The following is an 18,144-nucleotide window of genomic DNA, read 5'->3' as shown; positions in this document are numbered from 1 at the left end:
CACATCTTGGACATCATGTCTCGCTCCATCCACCAACGCCACGTTGCACCACAGACTGTCCAGGAGTTGGCGGATGCTTTAGTCCAGGTCTGGGAGGAGATCCGTCAGGAGACCATCCGCCACCTCATCAGGAGCATGCCCAGGCGTTGTAGGGAGGTCATACAGGCACGTGGAGGCCACACACACTACTGAGCCTCATTTTGACTTGTTTTAAGGACATTACATCAAAGTTGGATCAGCCTGTAGTGTGGTTTTCCACTTTAATTTTGAGTGTGACTCCAAATCCAGACCTCCATGGGTTGATAAATTGGATTTCCATTGATTATTTTTGTGTGATTTTGTTGTCAGCACATTCAACTATGTAAAGAAAAAAGTATTTAATAAGATTATTTCATTCATTCAGATCTAGGATGTGTTATTTTAGTGTTCCCTTTATTTTTTTGAGCAGTGTATATAATTACGCCACCCGCAATAACTCAGTTCAAACCCGTCATAAAAAGCTCTATGCAAAGTTGTTTTCTAACTGGTGATGCGCAAATTGCGTGTTAGATATATAATTCCCCTTTAGAGATCATATAACTGCTAATGCTCTTACTATTGGTTTTGAAACAATATTTAATTATGAATGAATATGCTTGCATGGGAATAAATCTCATATCTTGCACTTTTCACGATCACATTGTTTTTGGATTATGAGAGGCTGAGTCATTGTGAATGAATTGTACATAATCTGTTTTTGGGGCAGGCATTGTATTCCAGAACACATGCTTCAGATCAGGCACAACTTCTCTCCTTTGGCTATGGCCCAGACAATGTCAGAAATCTGGGTCAAAGTTCATTTGTACTTTTCCTGTGGTGTGTCAAAGTGCGGCATATATGTTTGGTGTAGTAGTCTCTGAAAAACTGTGTTGAGCAGTAGCGAAGAAACAGCCACTGATAGGATTGCATTTTTCTTTGCCTTGGAGATATTCATCCCTATTTCAAAGTACTCTTTTACTTAAAGGGGCTCTTTGGGGCCACTTTCAACAAGGTGCTCATCATATCTTCCTACCCAAGGTAAGATGTGGCCTTATATTTTGGTATAGTATGTGTGTGTGTTACATTCTGTTCTTTGAAAAATAATATCCATAATACTGTATCAAATAACTTAAAATAAATGTGGTCCAACCCCTGCTTTTTGCAGAGCCGCCCTTACTTTGGGTTCAGGGAAAGTTATGTTACACAAGTGGATGCAAAATGTTAGGATTTTCTGCAAATGAGTAACAGAAAGGTCTACTGGTACCTATACATAACATCCTCAAGCCTAAAGAGCTTCACATTTATGAGCACATTGTTCTCCCCTCCCTCAAACAACTAAATTCTGATTACACTGAATGAGATATCTATGTGCAGTGTATATCATCACATAAAAGTCCATTATCTTGTAAAAACTTGTTTGGCCATGTCCATTGTGGCTCACACAAAGGTTGGTGTCAGGTGAAGGGAGGGATCCAACTTCGGTTCAAGTGTACACCATGACTACAACAGTGGCAGTCAGTGCAGTTTAAGATGAGGGAGGACAATATATATTTTTCATGAGCATGGCCTTATTTCTATTACAGCATATTGGATGACTGTCATTCATATTCCATTCACCCAGTTCAATTTAACTACGATAGATTAAGGCTACTACATGATACTCACATTTTCTCAATACCCATCATGAAGTTTCTACAACCTAGCCTATGAATGAAAGTTTACAACGTAGGTGCACACAGGTTGAGAGAAAATGTTGAGGCGACAGACAGTGACACATGGACAGACAGTGACACATTCAATACTGCCTTGCACACTCTTGCCTGCATCTAGCTGATCTAGGGTGTAATCATTAGTCCAACAGTTGCAAACCAGAGTTACTATTGGACAAATGTAGGTATGTATATTCCTGTTTTGTTCCATTTGCTTCTGTTAAAGAAAAGTTTTTCAACAGAATCAGCGGAATGAATGCACCCCTGATCACGTGTAAACACAGTTCACTTTCATAGCAGCCATGTTGTATTCCTTCTCGCATCTATGCGCTCTCCTCCTCTCACCTTTTCCCTTTGCTTGTGGATTTCAACCCACAACACATCAGTTGTACGTGACCAGGCAAAAAACCTTTCCAAGCCAAACCATATCTTAACCTCTACACACATCCTACATCGTTGTCACCATATTAGCTAAAGTAACGTCATAGTCAACATAGCTAATACAACTAATGCATTAGTAAACCCGCTATGATCATGCAGTAACGTTAGTGTAGTCAGTAAGTAGTTTAGCACTTACACCGGCGGGCCCCAGTGGCAATAAATTAGTCAAACCAAAAGCTTACCTTGACTTGGAGGAGTTCCAGTGTTGTGTTGGATAGTCATTTCCAGCTAGCTAACATAGCATCCCTCTGTTTGAGCAGGGTGCTTGAGTAGGCTAAACTCACTAGCTGCATTTGCTAGCTAAGTAAGTGAAACTTAAAGTGAAAAAATAATAATAATCTCTCTCTCCTTCTTGTCTTTCATTTTGGAAGAAATTAATTTGTTCAAAACTGTTCAACTATTGTCTTTCTCTCTCTTTGAGTCAACTACTGTAGCTTATGCTTTCAGTACTAGATTCGTTCTCTGGTCCTTTGACTGAGGGGACAACATGTCAGTTCATGCTGCAAGAGATCTGATAGGTTGGAGGAAGTCCTCCGGAAGTTGTCATAATTACTGTGTAAGTCTATGGAAGGGGGTGAGAACCATGAGCTTCCTAGGTGTTGTATTGAAGTAAATGCAACTGGTTGAAGCCAGCGCAAAATGCCTACTATTTATGTGTCCAGGTTAAACGTGGGACGTCCCTCATTATAAACAAACAGCCGGTTAAATGCATGGTTAATGCATCATTTTCAGATATATTAGAAGTGATTAATAGACGAAACAACAATGTCATTGAACCAATTGACTGGCCAGAGATCAGGGTATTCATCAGCAAAGACGCAGTGCAAGCTGATAGTATTTTGGACTGATAGTATTTTGGACAACCAAATTGAAGTCAAATTGATTGATGAAATCTAAGTGTGTTAGCTGTATGGTGATTTGCGATTCATAACTTAAATTTTACCGGTACTACCAGTAGTAGTAGGTCAACCGATAACACCAAGACGGAACGCGTTTGAAGTGCACACACGCTTTGCGCAGATCCACAATGATGTGATCTACGGTCTCCAAGGTGGGGCCTTTTCGTGGCAGCCAGACGAGACAATCGAAGGAGGATGCGTTGAGCAAAGTTACTGGGCTCGAATTTAGTCAAGCTTGCTCTATATAGACTGATGCTTCTAATTGTGCATGTTATAAACAAAAAAATGTATTTTGATGATGATAGGTTATACTCTACGGCTGGATATGTGTATTTTTTTTACATTGCTACATTAATTTGGCAGACCTAACTTGATTGACCCTCTTTCTACAAGACCTAGTCTATGACAGGCCTAATCATATTTGTATGAATATTTTGTTAACGCCTATAGGCTATAGAGATGCATTCAGGTAATTAACTTATTATACATAAACATTTATTTTATTACACATTTATTGTCAATCATTCTGCAATTAGATTTTTTGAAATAGTTTACTCTATTGCCCTATACATCACATTCAATTATGAGATTGGATTGCACTTTTTATAATCAGGAATAAAGAAACTGTTACAAGTTATACTTCCCATTGTGTTTCATTTCTCATGGTTATAACAACATTGTAACATCTGCATTCTTTTTAAGAAAAATAGTGTAGGTTTTCCCATGGAATAATATAACTCTTGAAGCTCACATTAGGCCTAGAGCCTGCACAAGTGCCTAGGACAATGTGGTAAAGTTATTCCTTATCCACTTAAAGTTTTTTTTTTTCCCCCGCTTGCCTCAATTTTCTGGGTGGTTAAATCCGTTAAACAATGAATCAATTTTGTCTGGCCTAACCACTATTTATTATCAATAATGGCCTCACTTACCAACATATCTGCCTAGCTTGCTTCATATCCTCTTCTGCTGGGCAATCTTAAAGTTGCAGTATCGCACTGATTTATCTTTTTATCAATGGCAGTCTGTTACCAATGTAGCTAAAAGATAAAAGAACATATGCAACCAATGCATTGAATTCATGTTAGAGATAGTAAACAACTAGTCACATTACTTAATGTGTGTGTGTGTGTGTGGTGGGAGGGGGGGTGGATGAAAACACTTTGACTGTTCAAACACAGAAAGCAACATTATTTGTTACATTCTTTGTCCTCTCCAGACAAACCATGCTAGTCACCGTTGCAGCCCCACTTTGCTTCCCTCCACATCCTGCTCTCTTCCTCCTGACCTGTCTCCTGTGGGTGTTCCCAGCTCAGAGCCATGCTGGCAACATCCTGGTGTACCCTGTGGACGGCAGCCATTGGCTCAACATGGACATCCTCCTGCGAGAGCTGCACCAGCGGGGGCACTCTTTAACGGTGGTCCGCTCGTCCACCAGCTGGTACGTCCCTGAACACGCCCCCCACTACTCCTCCGTCACAGTGCCGGTGCCCGGGGCCAGCAACCTGGAGGACCCACAGTACATGGCATACTTCCTGAAGAGGAGCCTGGAGATATGGACACGAGAGCGCTCCATTTTGTCCTTCATTGAGCTACAGAAGGAGACTATTAATTTGCTGGAGGAGGCCCATCGCGGCAGTGCTGAAATGGCCCTCTTAGCCATGGAGGACAAACAATTAATGGAGAAGCTAAAGGCAGCCAACTTTGATTTAATGTTGACTGATCCTGGATTTGCAGGAGGAGTTGTATTAGGGAATTACTTGGGTCTTCCTATTGTGCTTAACGTTCGTTGGATCACTAATGCAGAGGGACACTTTGCAATTGCACCTTCGCCCCTTTCTTACATACCAACTATCGGGTCACTGGTCACAGATAAAATGAGCTTTGCCAACAAACTGAAAAACTTCTTGCATTATGGAATCGCTCTTTATATTGATTATGGCATAACAAGACCCTTATACCAGGGTGTGATCAACAAATTCATCGATCCAAACACCAACATCTATTCTCTCATTCAGGGGGCTGACCTATGGCTGATGAGAGTGGACTTTGTGTTCGAGTTCCCACGCCCCACCATGCCCAACGTGGTCTACATGGGGGGCTTCCAGTGTAAGCCTTCTAAGCCTTTGCCCGCAGAGTTAGAGGCATTTATGCAGAGCTCGGGGGAACATGGGGTCGTGGTCATGTCTTTGGGGAGTCTGCTGGGTAGCCTCCTACCGGAGATCTCAGAGGTCATTGCAGCTGCCTTCGCCCTCCTGCCTCAGAAGGTGGTGTGGAGACACACGGGAGAGAAGCCCTCTACTCTAGGCAACAACACACTGTTGGTGAACTGGCTGCCTCAGAACGACCTACTGGGCCATCCCAAAACAAGAGCCTTTGTGACACATGGGGGCACCAATGGGATCTATGAGGCCATCTACCATGGGGTTCCCATGTTAGGCCTTCCTCTCATCTTTGACCAGTTTGACAACATGCTGCGTCTACAGACCAGGGGTGTGGCGAAGGTTCTCGAGGTGACGGCCCTAAAGGTGGAACCTATGACACAGACACTGACAGACATCCTGGACGAGAGTAAGCCCTATAGAGACAATATGCGCAGGATGTCAAAACTCCACCATGATACACCGCTCAAACCAATGGACAACGCCATCTTCTGGCTAGAATTTGCTATGAGACACAAGGGTGCAGCACACTTGCGCACTGAGTCCTACAAGATGCCCTGGTATGCTTACCACAATGTGGATGTGCTGGTACTTCTCCTGACTGTTGTAGTCTCTGTCCTGTTACTAACGCTAATGACTTGCAAGGTTTTAGGCAGGGCTCTTTGCCAAAAGAAAAAGGAAAAACTGGAGTAATTTCTGAAGAATTTGTTTTACATTCGACAGTACATTCAAATTATCTGGTGCAATTGAAATCCACTACAAGACAAATGGGCATGAAACTTTTGATCAAAATGAGACTATAGATGATTAATCAATCACTCTTTTTCTTGTAATAAAATAAAAACAGCAGTTTAGCAAATGTTAAATCAATGCAATTTTGTCAATGTCACAATATTGCTAATACAACAAACATCTTTATAGATTTTTAAATAACTTTTTTATTTATTTTTTTACAGACATTAAAATGTACCAATCACCTATAACCATGTTCATACTCACATAATACCACAATCTCTTTCTTGGTCAACACAAAATAATTACAAAATAAAATGGTCGACACAACAATGTGATGCATTTTTTGCTTTTATGTCCTAGATTTCTGAGTGGTGGAGTTGACTAATGTTTGTGTGGTACAGCTAAATATTTTAAACAGTTAAAAAATAAAGTGCCCATCAGCTGTATGGTATTGACAATACACATCTCTCCAATTTAAGAACAGTCCCATTTGCTTGCACTACGCAAGAAAAATGCATTAAAAAAGTTGCAAAGCAAATTAAATATAACCTAACGAATTATCTACAGGTTACAAAAGTTGTCTCAAGTTTCCGGGGATCATGATCAGACATGCAATCTATCTTAAGTCAGATGTTTAAAAACGAATATAGAACCTATATACTGAGTGTACAAAAAATTAGGAACACCTGCTCCTTCCATGACATACTGACCAGGTGAATACTGCTGAAAACTATGATCCCGTATTGATGTCACCTGTTAAATCCACTTCAATCAGTGTAGATGAAGAGGTGGAGACAGAGTAAAGAAGGATTTTTAAGCCTTGAAATAATTGAGACATAGATTGTGTATGTGTGACATTCAGAGCGTGAATGGGCAAGACATACCAAGACATGCCTTTGAATGAGGTATGGCAGTAGGTGCCAAGAACTGCAACGCTGCTGGGTTTTTCACACAACAGTTTTCCGTGTGTATCAACAATGGTCCACCACCCAAAGGACATCCAGCCAATTTGACACAACTGTGGGAAGCACTGGGGTCAACATGGGCCAGCATCCCTGTGGAACGCTTGACACCTTGTAGAGTCCATGCCCGACGAATTGAGACTCTTCTGAGGGCAAAAGGGGGTGCAACTCAATATAAGGAAGGTGTTCCTAATTTTTTTATACACTGTGTACAATAGATACCACTTTGCAACTTTGCTATATTCCATTAGGAAAACATATCCCATCGTAACAGTGGCTTTAAAGTGTGGTGTGTCCTTTTCTGACATGTGCCCAAGGGTTGGTATGGCAAACTCCTCAATAACTTCAGTTGGCCGAGGGGACGTTTTTATACAACTATCTAAAGATAATTTGGTTAGAATTCCTTTTAAATGTTTTTTTTCTCCTATTAAAAGCAAGAAAAGGTAGCAGTAAAACTGATACTAAAATTAAAGATGGCATGTGTCATATTGCTAAACAATCCTAATTTAATGTCTGGCGTTCTTACTTCAAACTACCAGACAGAACCTTTTATGTACCAAGATTAGATTTTAGCACCAATTAGGACTAGCTATTTTATTAAATGACCATATAAAGGGGAATGTCACTGATCATTTTATTAACTAGAGTTAAAATCAAGAGTGATTTTTGATAGTGGTTTCATCTTCCATAAAAAAAATTAATTGCTGCTCTGCAAAAGTGTGAAAAATGCTCATCTTGTAGGCTATAACATTCATTTACCAACAAATTAAAAAATGAGGGGAATACAAAAATTACAGATACTTCACTCTAGATTTAACTATATTACCTTTTCATGTGGGAGGAATCTTCTGGATAGTGAACATCCGTTCAACGTAACAGATGTACACAGTATACACTGTTTAACAGAGGCAGTGGATTTGTGGATTTAGAAGAGAGCGGTTTCACCTCTCACAAATATAACGATAATAAAACAATTGCTTAAAGAAAGAATAAATGTAGCATTTTTTCAAATTAAATGCAAATATTGACATACAAATCAGTAAGAAATCTGAGCCATGGCTGAATACAATTTAACAATGTTTTATACGGGAGAGTAGACGGGCAATTCCACAGTACGGTAAAAGTGACACGAGGCAGGTTTACATTGCAATGTCACATCAAAAGAATGTGCCACGTGTAATGGAAACGGCAGATATGAGAATTATTATCCGTTCGACATGGGTGGATTTTTCTGTCGTCTAACTTTATTTGTTGCGACACATTATAGAACGTTTTTCAAATAAATTATGATTGCCGAATAATTTTGAATGTATGCGGGCATGTGCTATCACGTAACTATATAGCTCCACTCCACATTTCATTGTAAATGCCTACTGCTTGCTAAATCTATTTTTCAATTATAAAAATTCCCTGAATTGCTTCGCCCTGCTTTTCTGGTTGGCTGGATGCAAGTTTCACCATCCAATTATTACAGATCTACAGGAGTCACCATGGCACGGACCATGAATATGGCAAATAAGACCTCTCGATTTGCACAGCGGTCTAAAGCACTGCATCGCTAGAGGCATTACTACAGACCTGGGTTCGATCCCAGGCTGTCGAAGGCAACCAGGAGACCCATGAGGCGGCTCACAATTGGCCCAGCGTCGTCCAGGTTAGGCCGGCGGGATATCCTTGTCCCATCACGCTCTAGCGACTCCTTGTGGCGGGCCGGGCGCATGCACACTGACTGCGGTCGTCAGCTGGACTGTGTTTCCGCCAACACACTGGTGCGGCTGGTTAAGCGAGCAGTGCGGCTTGGCAGGGTTGTGTTTCAGGGGATGCAGGGCTCTGGACCGTCACCTCTCCCAAGTCCGTACGGGAGTTGCAGCGACGGTGCAAGACTAACTCCCAATTGGATATTATGAAAAAGGGGTCAAATGTACCCCAAAAAATATATAAATATAACAAAGACTACGGCAAATACTAGTCAACTATTGCATTGTATCCAGATAACTTGGTCTACCTGAGACATGAAACAGATGGCGGGGAGGGCATACAGGCTGTCGCCAATTTACTCACGCGCAATTTGCCTAAATGGATAATGGAAACACTTCACCCATTTCATTTTTATTCAACACTTTCAGGCTTTTTTCCTCCATGTGCCGTCATTACGCCCAGCTGTTTTTTTTTTTTTACACACAACAGTTAAATGGAAATGCACCATAGCAGGCAATTGTCGCAACAATTTTCTATGCAAACTTTGTAAATGTCGACAGAACAAAATATATAATTCACTTGACAAGTTGATGGAAACAAAGCTACTGAGACTTTTTAAATGTACGTTAAACAAAAACCAAATGATTAACTTTGCAATCAAACCTTACAACTCTATGCATATTTTTACAATTCCTACTGAAAATGTTACAAAAACACAGAACAGTGCCAATGCAAAGCTTGGTAACAGAATGACGGTTTATGCTGTCATTCGGTTACCAAACTTGGCATATGCAATATTCTGTGGAAATGTTTAAAACAAGTTATTGTGCATAGAGTTGTATGGTTTGTTTAACTTTGCAATCATAGGTTTTTGTTTGGCATACATTTTAAAGTGAAACACCGGAGTCTGTGTTACTGCTACCGTGGAATTGCCCAGATACAGTATTTAGGGAGCAAAATGACTTCAACATGACTTACCATTTAAAAAAATATATATATATAACTGCATTCTATACGTTGTTGAATGTATGTTTGTGTTGAAACAATTTTCAAGCACTTCTGACACCTCTCGGTAAGGTTAATATTTTTTTCCTTCTCAAAGTGCTGGTACCTTGTTGTCAAATGAACAAATATTGTGAATCATTCTTGTTGATTTGGTTCACAATATTTGTTCATTTGACAACAAGCTACCAGCAGTTTGAGAAAAATTCAGACTTATTTACTACCAAATAATTATATGATGGTAATGTCTCTGGCTTACAAGGATTTTGTCCTAGCCTGGCAATAAACAAAATGCAAAATGTCCCAACAGTGACTTGCCTGTTTATAGCCATGTGAAGTAATAGTCTACAAGGGGACATTTCATGAACACTTTTTGGGAAAGAGATGTGTGATACCAAAAGAAAATGTAAAATCTGATTTTATAGTCAACTCACAAGTTACAAATAGAACATTTTAGCATTGTCCTTCCAGCAGAAAATATTAGCATTGTCCTTCCAGCAGAAAGAACAAAACCCTTCAACTTTCAAAACACTTCTCTTCAGTCTGTGTTCCACATCTGCTGACTCACTTGCTTTGGCTCACTTTTATTTCACATTCCCTTCATAGATGAAAGGGCAGGGCACCCAGCATTCTCCCTCACACTTCTTCCTGAAACAGAACAGCCTTTTCACTTTTGTTGCTCCTGTCCTCACCATGAAGTCAAGTTCTCTTATTTGGGACACGGGTTCCCCCTCTGCTAAAAGCAGCAGACGCATGCGTTTCTAGGATGGAGTCTCTCTGCTCCCTCCAAGTGCGGCTGCGGCTTCAGCTGCAGACCCTGCCCCCACTCCTGTGACCAGGTTCCGGAGCAGCTTGCGGCGGCCAGCCTGATAGTCCTCCTCATCCACATTGACCAGGAGTTTGATGGCCTCATGGCCCACCGCCTGTTTGAGTGAGTCTGTGATGAAGACGCCCTTCAGGGCCTCCAGCAGGGAGCCGTTGATGTAGTCCCGCCAAAAAGCATCTAGGTAGGTGAGCTCTGAGAACTTGATGTCGCAGATGATGGAGCCCAGGTCCCGGGACTTGAGGATAGTGTTTGCCTGGTTGAACCTCTCAAACTGCCTCTCCAGAGCCTCCTGCTTGTTGGAGAAAACGTTTCCCAGAAGAGCTGATTCATGTTGGCAGTACTCAGCGCGCACTCGTAGGCGGATGTCTGCAGGGTTGTGGGGTGAATAGGGAAGAGCAAGGGGAGGGGTGACACAGAGGAAGAGGTGTGCCGTCTATTGGAAATTATACTGTCAATGAATCATGCCGCAATCTTTCATTTTTAATCAGCGTCTGTATAATTTGGCGCAGATCTGTATGCATGTGCTTTAGCCAAGTCCTTTGTCATTCATTGTCATGAAATAACTGACAAAAAGTAGATACAACCTTTGAAAGCATAAAGTTACTTAAGAATTATTTTTCTTCGTGCTTTCATACACACTCAAAATGCCCTTACCACAGGTTTGCTTTTCCCTGCAGTCTCCTGTGGCGTAGGCCCTCTTTCTTTTGCGGCTGGGTAATGGGGGGCCTGGCTTGGTGCGGGAAGGGCCCACCTGGGTCCCCGATGGAGAACAGCAGATCACAGGCTGGGGACCTGTTAGTGGAGTGGGGGGGGGGGGGGGGGCAAAGACATTTACAGATGTAAATATGTCACTATTTCCAACAATTCTATTAATTCCCCCAACACACATACACTACATCACCAAAAGTATGTGGACACCTGCTCGTCAAACATGTTATTCCAAAATCAAGGGCAATAATATGGAATTGCACCCCCCCCCCCATTTGCTGTTGTAAAAGCCTCCACTCTTCTGGGAATGCTTTCCACTAGCTGTTGGAACATTGCTGCGGGGACTTGCCTTCATTCAGCCACAAGAGCATTAGTGAGGTCAGGCACTGATGTTGGGCGATTAGGCCTGGCTCGCAGTCGGTGTTCCAATTCATCACAAAGGTGTTCGATGGGGTTGGGGTCAGGCCTCTGTGCAGGCCAGTCAAGTTCTTCCACACCGATCTCAACAAACCATTTCTATATGGACCTTGCTTTGTGCACAGGGGTATTGTCATGCTGAAAACAGGAAAGGGCTTCCCAAACTTTTGCCACAAAGAATGTCATTGTAGCTTTAAGATTTCCCTTCACTAGAACTAAGGGACCGAGCCAGAAACATGAACTGCCTCAGACCATTATTCTTCCTCCACCAAACTTTACAGTTGGCACTGTGCATTGGGGCAGGTAGCATTATCCTGGCATCTGCAAACCCAGATTAGTCCGTCAGACTGCCAGATGGTGAAGCGATTCTTTACTTCAGAGAACGCGTTTCTACTGCTCTAAAGTCAAATGGTGGAGAGCTACCACTCCAGACGACACTTGGTGTTGCGCATAGTGATCTTAGGCGTGTGTGCGGCTGCACAGCCATGGAAACCCATTTCATGAAGCTCCTGACGAACACTTCTTGTGCTGACGTTGCTTCCAGAGGTAGTTTTTAACTCGGCAGGGAGTGTTGCAACTGAGGACAGAACTTTTACATGCTTCAGCACTTCGCGGTCCCAGTCGGTGAGCTTTTGTGGTCTACCACTTCGCAGCTGAGCCCTTGTTGCTCCTAGACGTTACCACTTCACAATAACAACACTTACAGTTGACCAGGGCAGCTCTACCAGGGCAGAAATTTGACTAACTCACTTGTTGGAAAAGTGACATCCTATGATGGTGCCACATTGAAAGTCACTGAGCTCTTCAGTAAGGCCATTCCACTACCAATGTTTTTCTATGGCGTTTGCATGCTGTGTGCTCAATTTTATACACCTGTCAGCAACGGGTGTAGCTGAAATAGCCAAATCCACTCATTTGAAGCAGTGTCCACAGACTACATACAGTATACTGAAGTATGTAGCTGTATACATGCAGAGCCAAACTCACCTGTCCTTCTGTGGGGTGCAGCCTCCCTGCCCTCTCCTCCTCTTCTGGGGGACACATAACGCACCGACGTCTCTTCCAGGTACTTATCCACTGGGTCTGGGCACACTGAAAGGTAAAGCACATGAAGGCTTTTGGTTAGTGACTTAAAATATACTGCTCAAAAAAATAAAGGGAACACTAAAATAACACATCCTAGATCTGAATGAATGAAGTAATCTTATTAAATACTTTTTTCTTTACATAGTTGAATGTGCTGACAACAAAATCACAAAAATAATCAATGGAAATCCAATTTATCAACCCATGGAGGACTGGATTTGGAGTCACACTCAAAATTAAAGTGGAAAACCACACTACAGGCTGATCCAACTTTGATGCAATGTCCTTAAAACAAGTCAAAATGAGGCTCGGTAGTGTGTGTGGCCTCCACGTGCCTGTATGACCTCCCTACAACGCCTGGGCATGCTCCTAATGAGGTGGCGGATGGTCTCCTGAGGGATCTCCTCCCAGACCTGGACTAAAGCATCCGCCAACTCCTGGACAGTGTGGTGCAACGTGGCGTTGGTGGATGGAGCGAGACATGATGTCCCAGATGTGCTCAATTGGATTCAGGTCTGGGGAACGGGCGGGCCAGTCCATAGCATCAATGCCTTCCTCTTGCAGGAACTGCTGACACACTCCAGCCACATGAGGTCTAGCATTGTCTTGCATTAGGAGGAACCCAGGGCCAACCGCACCAGCATATGGTCTCACAAGGGGTCTGAGGATCTCATCTCGGTACCTAATGGCAGTCAGGCTACCTCTGGCGAGCACATGGAGGGCTGTGCAGCCCCCCAAAGAAATGCCACCCCACACCATGACTGACCCACCGCCAAACCGGTCATGCTGGAGGATGTTGCAGGCAGCAGAACGTTCTCCACGGCGTCTCCAGACTCTGTCACGTCTGTCACGTGCTCAGTGTGAACCTGCTTTCATCTGTGAAGAGCACAGGGCGCCAGTGGCGAATATGCCAATCTTGGTGTTCTCTGGCAAATGCCAAACGTCCTGCACGGTGTTGGGCTGTAAGCACAAGCCCCACCTGTGGACGTCGGGCCCTCATACCACCCTCAAGGAGTCTGTTTCTGACCGTTTGAGCAGACACATGCACATTTGTGGCCTGCTGGAGGTCATTTTGCAGGGCTCTGGCAGTGCTTCTCCTGCTCCTCCTTGCACAAAGGCGGAGGTAGCGGTCCTGCTGCTGTGTTGTTGCCCTCCTACGGCCTCCTCCACGTCTCCTGATGTACTGGCCTGTCTCCTGGTAGCGCCTCCATACTCTGAACACTACGCTGACAGACACAGCAAACCTTCTTGCCACAGCTCGCATTGATGTGCCATCCTGGATGAGCTGCACTACCTGAGCCTCTTGTGTGGGTTGTAGACTCCATCTCATGCTACCACTAGAGTGAAAGCACCGCCAGCATTCAAAAGTGACCAAAACATCAGCCAGGAAGCATAGGAGCTGAGAAGTGGTCTGTGGTCCCCACCTGCAGAACCACTCCTTTATTGGGGGTGTCTTGCTAATTGCCTATAATTTCCACCTGTTGTCTATTCCATTTGCACAACAGCATGTGAAATGTATTATCAATCAGTGTTGCTTCCTAAGTGGACAGTTTGATTTCACAGAAGTGTGATTGACTTGGAGTTACATTGTGTTGTTTAAGTGTTCCCTTTATTTTTTTGAGCAGTGTACTTCAATTTTAATTTCAAATTTAATGTAAACTCTCAATTATTAACTAAGGGACTAGAAAGTGTGTTTTCAAGATGGCGAGAAGTGGAGGGGAAAAAAAAAAATCGGAATAACATTTAGGAGATTGACAACATAACATTTTGCAGATCGGGAATCTACGTTTCTCTGTCTCAACACCATTACATGTAGTTTGGTCTTTCATATTTTTAATAAAATGACAGTGGGCCTGAAAAAGGCAAAGTTTGAGAAGGAAACCAACACTTACCGGTCTGTCTCTTCCTGAGTGTGACGTAGGGCAGCAGGTCGTGCCGTGTGATGATGCGAAGCAGCTGCAGGACGTGTCTGAAGTTGGTCTCATCACATCGCCCCTGGCGCTCCAGAGCTAGCAGGAAGTCCCGGCCACTCCTGATGCCACCGCGCTCATACTCGTCAATAACATCCACGAACAGGAATGAGAGCACTCGCACGTCGCGGTGCGTGAGCTGGGCTCCCACTATGTCGAACATGCGGTGCAGTGAGTACAAGCCGTAAGCATTGTCTACGGCCTCCTCGGGCCAGGGTTCAAAGCGTCCTGACGAGGGCGTCCTTGAGGAGGCAGAGTTAGTGCAGGAGGCCAACGTGCCCCTATTCACTGCCACTCCGCTGGAGGTCCCCACCGACGAGGAACCCACACCACCCATCAGACCTGTGTGGGAGGCAGGGTGCGCCGCAGCACTACTCTGAGTAGAGTCCAGCTGGTTTGGATGAATGTGAGGCCTACCCTGGTGAGCTAATGAGTTCTGGGGGACGAGGATGGGAGGGTTGACGTTTGCATTGGGGAGGGAATGCTGCTGTGAGGTCATCACTGTGTTAGGAGTGGACGATCCCAACAACTTCTGTGTTGTGTCTGAATACTTCAACTGCTTTCCTACAAGAAAAGGATGGACAAAACACTATTCACACCTAAAGTAACCACATTTAAAATACACAAATGCGGGACAACAGGATGATTTTGCAGGACAGTGTGAGCTTACATAAATACAAACATTTGGTAGCACACCCCTGCCAAATGTTAATGGCTTCATCATAATTTCTTAAAGGTTGTACCAACAAATGTAGCTTATTGAATATATTTATAGAATATGCATAAAAATGCATCCTTCAATTGCAACCTGTGCATATGCCCACAATTTCTATTTTTAATAGGCTACCCTCAAACACCAAATTGGGCATAACAAATTTCAAAATAGACCATGGCATGATCAATGTCAATCTTGAATGATAATTCTGGTTTTACCAGTGAAATGTAAAAAAATGTGTCTGCATTCTAATCATTTGATCTCAATCAGTTTCATTGGGAATATAGATTTAGATGTTCTTGAATTGCTGTTTCGTGAATACATTAGAGCAGATGGTGTTAAACTATATACCCTTCTGGTATTCTGTTTCAATCAAAGAAGTCTGCCTAGTAGCTCGCACTGTGGCCGCATGAGATTTATTATTAAAATGTTTTTACATTTAGCCTATCATCCTAAAATCTCTTTAGACATTGTGGTGTTTTAGGTGTAACAGCAACGTTATACTATTATATTTGGTTACGTAAAATACTAATTAATCATTGATATCTTCGAAGACTGATTCAGCTTTTACTAAAGTGGTACATCGGAAGCGCTGCACCACTGCAGTCTGCTGCACTGAACGAGCAATTGAAGCGCACCTAGCCTACTCTTTTGCCTCGCGCTAAATTTGGTGATGCAGAAATGAGAGACCACAGTTTGGCTGTTTTTTGAAAATCTGGGAATATTTCTGGTTCGTCTCAGGGAATGGATAACTGCTGGGAAGGGAGACTTAAAACGGGATTGAGTGAAGTGGTTGCAAATATGTTGAATAAGCAACTGATGAGCCTCACAACTTTGACGAAATTACCTTGTACATTTTAGTTTTAACATCACCAGTAGGTTTAGGCTACCACATCCTTATGAAATGTATATTTTCATAAACGCAAAGTGACTGCAAAAGACACGCTGGAATGTCTAACTGAAAAACGCTTACCTGTAACTATGTGTTGAAATATTTGATTTATGTATTTTTATTATTGAACGCAAATACAGAATTTTCCCTGGAGTTCAACTCAGCGGGAATGCCCTTGTGCCAATTGAATATCAGCGTATGTAGTACGTCAGTCACGGCCGCTAGGTCTCCAGTTGAGCAACACAAAATGAGGGAAACGTCGCCTGTTGTTTTCCAGTGTTTCCCAACCAGGGGTACTAGGCCACCTAGGGGTACTTGAAGACTCATGAGACCATTGGTAAAGTGCACACGAGGGGGTACTTCAAGGGTACCCTGGGCAGAGCAAAATGTACCGAAAAAGGTTGGGAATCAAAGTTTTTATTAAAAGTATGAATGTCAGTAACTGTTACCCCGCGGAAGGACTGCAGTTGTACAGGACAAACATAGGTATATGTAAGCGTTTTCAGAATTGACATGTTTTCAAGTATCGACTGATGGTGACCCAATGTTGATAATTGCGCTACCAGTTATCAATACTCAACTCCGCCTCGGAGAACTGGCTAGATTGAGGCGTTCCTCAACTAAACTACTGTTAACTAATCACAACAGTCGGGAAGTTAGCGTAGCTTGTTGTAAACAGTAATGACCAGCTAGCGAACGCTAGATTACTAACTAGCTACCTACATGATGACATTGTTGACTGTCGCTAACCCTAAATGGCTAGCTAACCCTAGCTAGCTGGCTAAACCACGCAGCTAACTGGCTAGCCACCTTGCTACAAATAAGCAGCTTGTTATTGTGAAAACGTAGCTAGCTAAAGTTAGCTACGTCAACTAGTTTCAATTTAGATAAACTAGTTAGTTAGCTAAATATTTCAGTTACACACAACAAAATACTACAAAAATGTTTAGTCATAAAATAAACGACACCACCAGTAACTAACTAGTTTTTCAAAAAAGCTAGTTAGCTAACAAGGACTAGGTCGCTTATGCTAGTTGGCTAACTTTAGCAAAGTAGATAACGTTACCTGACTATTGATGCTTACCTTAGCTACGTTTCCTTGAGTTAATACCTTGATTCAAAGTAATTTAACTGGAAATACCGTAGATACTTACTTAACGTTTTTGGTTGAACGCTTAACTAGCTCCTTCAAGATCAGAAAACACAATTATGGTGTATAATTTCACACTCTTTCACGAGGCTAACAATTAGCATGCCCATTTTCGTTTCTCAGCTAAAATGAAAGAACATCCGGTACACTACGCAGTATTAACATCCGGGTTACAATGGTTTAGACTAGTGAGTCTCAAATTCGGTACACGTTAGAATTTCCTTCTTCGAAGTTCTCTCTCTTGAAGTATTCTTTGATCTAAACACAGTTGGCTAGGTAAAAACACACATGTTTCTCTACATGAGATGGATTGTTTGTTTATGACAACAAAAACAGGATTAATGTGTTTGGGTTATGATAGGTGATATGAAGCTCATTTACAAATTAGGGACAGTTCGACATTTACTGGGGGGAAGGGATGGCAAACTTTTTATTGTTGCTTTCGGCAAGGTTGTGTGTTTTTTTTTATTGTGCACGGGAGGGTATTACATTTTTTCCCCCTGGTTACATTCACTCTTTTGCAGGTTTTACTATATAATTTCTTGCATCCTAGCTGAATTTACGCATCAGCTTGCATGCGCCTCTCCTATATCAAGGTGTTTTGGTACTTCCCTTATGCGCCACACTTTTCCGACTGCTAACTTTCACAATACCACAGGTCAATATAGTGTCAATTCTGTCTATCCTGCCCTCTATCCACCATTCATAATGACGGAAGTGGTAGATGGATCATTTGTCCAGATCTGCAATAGGCTAA

At 42.6% G+C, this 18,144-nt stretch overlaps 2 protein-coding genes across 3 annotated transcripts; one reads left to right on the top strand and one right to left on the bottom strand.

Annotated features, from left to right (window-relative positions):
• Window positions 1-858: 858 nt before the first annotated feature.
• On the top strand, window positions 859-7,365 carry LOC106566839 (UDP-glucuronosyltransferase 2A1). Its single transcript, XM_045693120.2, has 2 exons — window positions 859-1,056; window positions 4,284-7,365. The coding sequence occupies exon 2, from the start codon at window positions 4,291-4,293 to the stop codon at window positions 5,917-5,919; it is 1,629 nt and encodes a 542-aa protein (XP_045549076.1). The 5' UTR covers window positions 859-1,056; window positions 4,284-4,290; the 3' UTR covers window positions 5,920-7,365.
• Window positions 7,366-9,016: 1,651 nt separating this feature from the next.
• On the bottom strand, window positions 9,017-17,544 carry LOC106566840 (death effector domain-containing protein). Of its 2 annotated transcripts, none has more exons than XM_014135297.3 (5): window positions 17,322-17,544; window positions 14,553-15,194; window positions 12,562-12,666; window positions 11,104-11,241; window positions 9,017-10,815 (listed from the first exon to the last, which is right to left on the bottom strand). In XM_014135297.3, the coding sequence occupies exons 2-5, from the start codon at window positions 15,127-15,129 to the stop codon at window positions 10,385-10,387; spliced, it is 1,251 nt and encodes a 416-aa protein (XP_013990772.1). In that variant the 5' UTR covers window positions 15,130-15,194; window positions 17,322-17,544; the 3' UTR covers window positions 9,017-10,384. The 2 variants fall into 2 exon arrangements, with proteins under 2 accessions (XP_013990772.1, XP_013990771.1); XM_014135296.3 differs by having other exon boundaries at window positions 17,392-17,543.
• Between the last annotated feature and the right edge of the window lie 600 nt (window positions 17,545-18,144).

Source organism: Salmo salar, chromosome 13 (assembly GCF_965601325.2).
Source record: "Salmo salar chromosome 13, fSalSal1, whole genome shotgun sequence".
In the NCBI taxonomy this organism is placed as follows: Eukaryota; Metazoa; Chordata; class Actinopteri; order Salmoniformes; family Salmonidae; genus Salmo; species Salmo salar.
The sequence above is the reverse complement of the archived record's forward strand: the minus strand, read 5'-3'. Positions and strand labels throughout refer to the sequence as shown.